The sequence below is a fragment of the Agelaius phoeniceus genome, chromosome 1 (genome assembly GCF_051311805.1).
Source record: "Agelaius phoeniceus isolate bAgePho1 chromosome 1, bAgePho1.hap1, whole genome shotgun sequence".
NCBI classification, from domain to species: domain Eukaryota; kingdom Metazoa; phylum Chordata; class Aves; order Passeriformes; family Icteridae; genus Agelaius; species Agelaius phoeniceus.
In genome coordinates this window covers 144,266,129-144,273,914 of record NC_135265.1, presented here as the reverse complement: position 1 = coordinate 144,273,914, position 7,786 = coordinate 144,266,129, and the positions used below count along the sequence as shown (strand labels likewise).

The following is a 7,786-nucleotide window of genomic DNA, read 5'->3' as shown; positions in this document are numbered from 1 at the left end:
CTAGGCATTAATGAAAAAGCAAAATATTGTTTTGTGTTCTCCAAAACACAGAAAGCAAGATATTCCCACCAGATCTCATAATGCCTTTCCAGGGGAGAAAGAATCATAATCTTTTATATTGAAAAAGAGACTGAGCTCTTGGAGTCGGAAAGAAAATGAATTAATAAACCTAATTACACACTCCGCGCATGGAGGAATCGAAGGCGTTAAGCCAGCCCAGGAGAACAGCTTTGATTGTGCTCACTTAACAACTTCCCTGTCACCGTGCGCGGCCCCAGGGAGGCCGCTCCTGGCGCTGTCCCCGGGGCAGCTCCGCGCCTCTGCGCGGGCACCGCGGCGCTCGCACGGCCGCGCACCGGCGGCTCCGCTTCGCCTCTCGGCGCCGTCCCGGGCAAACTCCGGCTGCGGAGCCTCCCCCCGCACCCACCGGCGGGCTGGGCTGCTGTGGCACCGCTCCCTTAAAGGCGCCGCGCCCGGGCGAGTTGGGGCTGAGCGCGCTGCACGCCCGCTGCCCGCGCAGAGCTGCGCAGCGGCGGCGCCGGCAGCCCGCGCCCAACCTCCGCCTGCCACCAGCCTCGGCGGGGAGCAGAGCGCTTGGCATGTAGGAGCGGAGAGAGGGAAAAGGTGCGGGGCGGAGGGAGGTGAGGGGGAGGAAGCCGGGAGGGTGGGGGGGGGGGGGGGGGTGGGGTGGGAAGGAAGGGAAAAAAAAAAGAAAAGAAAAAAAAAAGAGCTGCCTCTTTAAATGCTGGGGGCTGAGCGCTTGCCGGGGCGTCCGTGGCGGATCCAGCCTCCCTCCCTCCCCTCGGCCGTGCCTCTCCCGGCGCTCATGCCCAGCCGCGGAGCCGGCGGCGCGGCGCTCGGGCGCTGCCGCTGCGCGGGGAGCAGCAGCCGCGCCGGGCCGGGGCCATGATCCGGGAGCGCCGCCGCCCCGCCGCCCGCTCCCCCTGAGCCGCTCCCGGCGCCGCCGCCGGCCCCGCGGGGTAAGTTCGCGGCCGCCCGGTGCCGGGGGAGGGCGGGGAAGGCGCACCTGGCCGGCGGCCCGGCGCGGCTCACCTGGCCGGCGGGGGGGTGCGCTCTCTGCCGTCCCCAGCTCGGAGCTCCCCACCTCCCCAGGCGCTCGCAGCCCCTCTCTAACAGGTGGCTCGGTGCCTGCCCCGCTCCCCGGCGGCTCCTGCGCCTCTTTCCTTCTCCTCGCCGCCGCCTAACAGGTGGTGGTGCCGCCGCGCCTTCCTCCATACAGGTAGGGAAGTCTCGTGTCCCCCTTCCCCCCGTCCCCGACGGGCTCCCGCAGCCCCAGGGCGCTGCTGGAGCCTGCGCTGAGCGGGGAGAGCCGGGACGCCTGCGGAGGGGGGAGCCGCGCTTGTGCCCGCGCTGCTTCTCCGGGAGCCGCTCACCCCTCATTCATGGCCCCGCCGTGTGTCTGTCGTTGCAGCGGGCATGGGGAACCAGGTGGAGAAGCTGACCCATCTCAACTACAAGGAAGTTCCCACGGCCGACCCGACAGGTATGGACAGAGATGAAGGGCCAAGGATCGGGGTCTCCTACATCTTTTCGAATGATGATGATGAGCTGGAGCAGCAGCAGGATTCGGTGCATGACCTGGGCGGTGAGAACCCTGCCCTGCAGCCCTACGATCCCCAGCTGCACGAGGTGGAGTGCTCAGTCTATTACCGGGACGAGTGTATTTACCAGAAGAGCTTTTCAGAGGAGGACACGCAGCTAGAGGGTGATGGAGGAGGTGGGGGGCATCTGAGCACCTACACCCCCGAGAACCTGCTGAATAGGTGTAAGCCAGGTGACCTGGTGGAGTTTGTGTGCCAAGCCCAGTACCCGCACTGGGTGGTCTATGTGGGGGATTTTCAAGTCGTGCACCTCCATCGGCTGGAGGTGGTGAACAGCTTCCTCACCGACGCCAGCCAGGGCAGACGCGGCCGCATTGCCAACCAGCTGTACCGCTACAAACCCCTCAGCCCGGCCGCGGTGGTGCGCAATGCCCTGGAGCAGGTGGGTTGCAAGGATCGGGACTTGAGCTGGAGAAACTCGGAGTGTTTTGCTGCCTGGTGCCGATACGGCAAGCGAGAGTTTAAAATCGGCGGGGAGCTGCGCATAGGCAAGCAGCCCTACCGATTGCAGATCCGGCTGGGGGACAAGCGCAGCCACACGCTGGAGTTTCAGAGCCTGGAGGATCTGATCATGGAGAAGAGGAGAAATGACCAGATTGGTAGAGCTGCTGTGATCCAGGAGCTCTCCAGCCACCTGCAGGCTGCAGAGGAGGAGGAAGAGGAGGATGAAGTCCATCATCATCCAGGTGCTCAGACTGCTGTGGAGTAGCAGCCTCAGCACCACTCATTCTGCTTAGCCTGGGTGATGGGGATTAAAACTGAAGGCTGCGAAATTGAGCTGTTATAAGCCCTTTGGGCTGCTTCGGTGCAGCTTCATTCCAATCACATGTGAAAGGAAGGGGGAAAGCTGCTTAAGTGTCTGTGCTTTAGTGCTTAACTCCTTCAGTGCTTGATGATAAAACCCCTGACTTATTTGTAGAGGATAAAACTCAGGGCAATTCTACCCCTCTCCTCTCTCTTTCCCTTCCTCTCTGCCATATTCGCACATAGCCTTTTCCTCAACCATCTGCCAGTAGGCCTGACCCTACAAGATGCTAAATGCCTTGGACATCTACTTATCAGCAGAAGTTAATAGTATTTAATGCCATTAAGAAGTAGCCAACAACTTCCAGGACATGGCCGTGTAGCTCTGAACATTTTGTTTTCCCTTCTCTGCTACTGTTTATCTTCCGCTGTGGCTTCTGTTGGTATCACAAGGAGCGGCTCCTGCGTGGTTCAAGGCTTTGTGGGTTTGGTAACCAGTTCCCTAGAAAGTGTAAGGCAGAAATCTCCACTGATTTTGATGAAATGGGTTTGATGTGCCTGGTGCCTTCTTAATTGATAGGAGGTTGCAGGTGGGCTGGGGGACCTTCTCCTTTGCCATCAGCATGTGGCTTTGGGGACAGAAGATGAATTTGTTGCCAGCAGGCCCCAGGGAAGGAAGTTTGCCACCCCAGTTGTACTCTGGTGTGTGTTGGGACTCCTACAGGCAGATGCTGTGTCAGGGCTCATTACAGGCTGCCTTGACTTCTCCTAAAGCAAGTGGCAGAGCTTCTGATCGTGTCTGTAATACACACAGAGGCAGTAGAGGCAGGTTGCTTATGTGTAAGAGTATGTCTTGAGTAAGCTGTCCCTCAAGAGGGTGACCTCTTGGCTGGGTGCTTCTGGCTGTGAGCATGCCACAGATTCTGCACCACAGTGAACACAGCTGAGATGGAAGGTGATGGAAGGGAGCACAGGCTGGAAGACTGTATAGGGCTTGAGTGTTCCAAAGCAGTTTCCTCTTCATTAGGGATTTTGTGTTTCTTTTTTTTGCTAGTTTCTATGTTATGCAGCTGAGCTATAGCATTAGAGGAGAGGATATGCTTCCAAAGTTGTGCAGGTCCCTCAGGAAGGGGGAGTGCAGTGCTGCCTGCCCTGAATATTCCCTGAACTTTTATTCAGCTGTTGAACTGATCTCCCACACAGGCAGCACTGTCAGATCTTTGTCCTGGGATCTGGGGTGTGCGATCAAGCACTGATTTGGAGGCAGTTTCTAATTCAAAATTCCTTCCCCTTAAAACCCAATATGATGATGTGAACTTGAAGATAAGCTTGAGTTCAAGTAATGGAAACTAACAGTGTGATGTAAACTTGAAGCATAATTAATATGGTCTTCCCCGAAGCTGTTTACAGTTATACCACAAATAGCAAAGTACTCCATGTCCTTTCCACCTCTGTGACAGGAGCAAAGTTTGTTGTTTAAGAATAGGTAGACACAAGCTTTTGATTAGTTAAGACTGTATGAAGCAACCTTGCCAATTTGAGCCAAGTGGATTGTGGTCTCATGTTTTCTGCCTAAAATATACAAGCTAGGATTTGGCCTGTGAAACACAAATCCAGGGGAGAGTTTAATACCAAGCTCCCTTAGAATGCTATAGCTCAGGTGCCTACACTAAGTGTGTGTTTTTTCACCAATATGCAATTGAGTTATTCTCAGGTTACTGTGGTTGTCAAGCAGATGTCTAACCTTGTTTGAAAGCATATCTACCCATATCTGGCCTTGTTTGAAAGCATATCTACCCATATCTGATTGTGATAGGGTTAATATGTGGATGCCTGCACCCAGGTTTTATACAACTACTAGTAACTACTGAAAGCTGAAGTGATCACTGAGACAGTCTGAAAAAGAGTGAAGGAGAGTCCCTCTGTTGTACTTCTGACTGATATGAGACAACAGATTATCTAGACCATGAGCAAATGTCTAGCTGTGGTTTCTTTCATACTGAAACCTTGTACATAACAGAGTTTATTTCACTGTGTAATATAGCTATGTAAAATAATATTTTCCTAGAGATATTTTTGGAAGTTTAAAAAAAAACCCTTCATAACCTTGCATTTGAAAGTAAATTGTTATGCACGTTATTTTCCAGTTCTCTGAATGGGTTTATTTTTCATTCATGATCTAAAGAATATTCTAGGTCATAAAATATTGAAACTGCTATAAATGTCAAATATTATGTATCTACAGGGTACTAAACAGTAAACTAGTTGTGAAAATATTTTTCCTTTGTGTCTGAAACATCAGAACTATGACACTTAGCCATTTCTCTCCTTCTGAGATATCCTGAACAGTTTGCCTTTGTTTTCTGTTCTTTTTTTTCTCACTTTTTTCTTTTTTGTTTTGTTTTTTGGGTGGTTTTCTTTTGTTTGTTTTAATTAAAAAAGGACCAAATCTGCTTGGGAATGGAGAGCAAAGCTTCTTTGACCAACTGAAATCTTGTCTTGTGCTAGTCTTGGTGCTTCTCTGTACCAGTCATGCCTTTTGGGATAAATTCCCCCACAGGCACCAGGCCTTAGCAAAGAATTCCAGAGCTTGCAGTGCTTTGATAGGATAGAGTGAAGGAGGAGCTTGCTTCACAGCAGAGTTTGGCATGCATTCTGCTGTGTTATAAAACCTCTGTCCTCCTCTGGCATACAGGTGTTTGATATTTGGAATCATAAAGTTTCCCTGCAAGCTATGCTTGGGAATTTATTGTCCCCTGACATTCCATTATGTGTAAAAGTAAAAGAGGGTGGAAAGCTTGGCATTTTTTTAAATTTTGTCTGAAAGAGGGCTACCTCCATACAGGAATTTCTTATTCCAGCAGATAAAGATGCAACTGTTGAATCTTTAACAGGCAGGTCCTTTTCCCCTACTTGTTGATTAGGCAGTGTTATTTAATAGGTGCTACTAAACACCACTGCACACATTTCTAAGCAGTCTGGTTTTAAAGCCATGGAACTGTAATGACCTGGATGTGAGAACAGAAATTGCTGTAGGAGCACATCTCAACTGCTTGGTTTCTTGTCTTTGCTGTTCTTTGCTCAGTTACTGTCTGCAGAGTAAGCTGGGATTTCTGGAGCTTGATTTAAAAAAGAAAAAGATCTCCCAGGAAAACTGACTCTTGTGTCTACTTCAGGACTTTTACATGGATCACAAAAGAGAGGGGAAGGGAATACATAAAGTGCTCTTCTCTGCATCTGCTTTAACATAGAGAAATGCAGGTGTGCTCCTTCTGCAGAGCTTATGCTTCCGCACAGGTCTTAAGTCGAGATTAAGTTTAAAGTTTTGAGTAGACCGTACCTACTTGAGGCCCCTTGAGAATCAGTAAGCCTATTCTTGTGCTTGAAATTAAGTGTATATTTACATTTCTTTATGAATGAGGGTCTGGAATTTCAATATGGTGTCTCCGGTGGGGGCGTGGAGCTTCTGAGGTTGCATAATCAACAGGGGAGAATAAGTAGTGCCCTGAAAGCTGTTTCTCAAAGGGCCTCTTGTCCAAACAGAGCTTGTGGAACTCAGCCCAAACTTTGGCCTCAGTTTCCCTCTGGAAATGCAGGAGCTGCATTGATTTGGTGAGAGGTGTGTTACCCAGCAGTTGTAAGCTAAGCTGGTGAACTGCTGCAGATTCCTCCCGTATCTTTGTCTCATCATGCTTGAGTTTTCCCTTGCATTTTAACATTTAAAGTTAATATAATTTGTTTTAAAAGCCCTTTGATTGGGCAAACATTAATCTATATGAATTTACTCATTTGGGCATCTCTACTCCTGTGAATATCAATATGCACACGTGAAGGCTGGCAAGGCTGAGCCCCAGATGTGTAAATGCAGCTCCAGCTAGGAAATGTAGATGAGCAGTCTTATTTCCCTGGAGTATTGGTGTGTTTGATGCAAATAATGCCTTGGAAAAGGCGTTGTAGTAAAACCTACAATTATCCGTTGATTGAGTAATTTTAAAAACACAATTTAGACATTCACCTTCCGTGGCAGTGAACAAAGACATAAATTGAAGACTATTTTGTTATCCCTGATTCTGTGTGAATGCAAGGTATTGATTACAGCAACTCTAGAACTCCTCTGGCCAATGTGGTAGGCAGTTGCCAAGTAGGCAGGGAAAATTCCCAAAAGCTACTTCAAAATCTGTATTTTCTTACTTGGAAAAATACATTCTTCAGACTGAAGGACCCTAGACTATGGAAGTAAACTTTTAATCGTTTTGTATAAATGAAACCATAGGCAAACTCCTTTTGTTCATTTGATTTCACTATTCCACTCAGTACTATAATAGGTGATATTGTGTGATTAATCTGTTTCAGATTTTGAATGTAATGGTGGTTTTCTTTTTCTCTTTTCCTTTGGTTAAGTTTTGCCAAAGGTCTGTCCTTGGGTATGTGAAGTGTGTTGTCGAGTGGTTTCCCACTTGTGCTTTTCTGACAATTAACAGCACCAACCATAAAGCTAACAGCCATGTAGGAACAAGTATTTTTTGAAAGCAAAATTTTAATTTTGTATAAGAGATCAGAGACTAGTAAGTAAGTAGAGGTAGGAAATACGTTGTTTCCAACCACAGTTTCTATTTGTAAAATCTACAATTAATTGAGTATGCTTAACTACTCTTAAAAATCAGTGTGCAGTGATAAGGCAAGGAGTATTATATCATGGGCTTAGACTTTCAGATTAGGCTTTTTCTTTAACTGTGAATAGGAAGAAATCAGGGTGATTTTGAACACCAGTGGTTTAGATGGTTTAAATTCCTTTGCATTAATACTGGATTAGAAGCTTTCTTTAAATGCACACTTGAAATTCCTAACATTGTAACACTTCATGAAATCATCCACAGTAAGAAGTATAATCACAAATATGATTTTTTTTTTCCACCATGACCATTTTCTGTAAGCTGTCTTTTGTCAGTAAATGTTGAATTGTTAGTGCAAATATCTTCTTTTCCTGAGAAAGAAGTACACATCATTGATTGTACCATTTCCTTCAAAATGAAGGGCATTTCATAGTAACTCAAAAGAAATAAAAGATTTATAGTGTCTTTTACAACTTTTCTTTCTTTTGTTTTTTTGAATAGTGTGTGTTTCTCCAGCTTTTGGAAAAAAGTTATAATTTCTCATGATGGACACATCAGACACAAAACAATATTTTCACTGCCTTCACACATCAGATCAAAATCTAACTCTTTGGTTGTGTTCTAAAGAGGAAGAATAAGCTCTATAAAAGGCCAGACCATCAGATGCCTAATAGGTGATAGCTGTATTAAATCCAATGAGGATCTGGCCCATAATTTAATTTTTAAGTGGAAAATTAATTCAGCAGCAGATCATATAGTATTAGCTGGCAGCAGGGCTTGTCTTTTCTGCCAGCAACTGCTTAAGGA

The 7,786-nt window shown here is 47.5% G+C and overlaps 1 protein-coding gene across 4 annotated transcripts; it reads left to right on the top strand.

Annotated features, from left to right (window-relative positions):
• Nucleotides 1-467: 467 nt before the first annotated feature.
• Nucleotides 468-7,452, top strand: LRATD2 (LRAT domain containing 2). Of its 4 annotated transcripts, none has more exons than XM_077188928.1 (2): nt 468-624; nt 1,433-7,452. In XM_077188928.1, the coding sequence occupies exon 2, from the start codon at nt 1,438-1,440 to the stop codon at nt 2,329-2,331; it is 894 nt and encodes a 297-aa protein (XP_077045043.1). In that variant the 5' UTR covers nt 468-624; nt 1,433-1,437; the 3' UTR covers nt 2,332-7,452. The 4 variants fall into 4 exon arrangements, with proteins under 4 accessions (XP_077045043.1, XP_077045055.1, XP_077045039.1 ...); XM_077188940.1 differs by having other exon boundaries at nt 503-601; XM_077188924.1 differs by lacking the exon at nt 468-624 and adding an exon at nt 756-980.
• Nucleotides 7,453-7,786: the final 334 nt, after the last annotated feature.

Bases quoted from the DNA above. Each gene is read 5' to 3' on its own strand.
- LRATD2 (XM_077188928.1), top strand. From the start codon at position 1,438: ATGGGGAACCAGGTGGAGAAGCTGACCCATCTCAACTACAAGGAAGTT.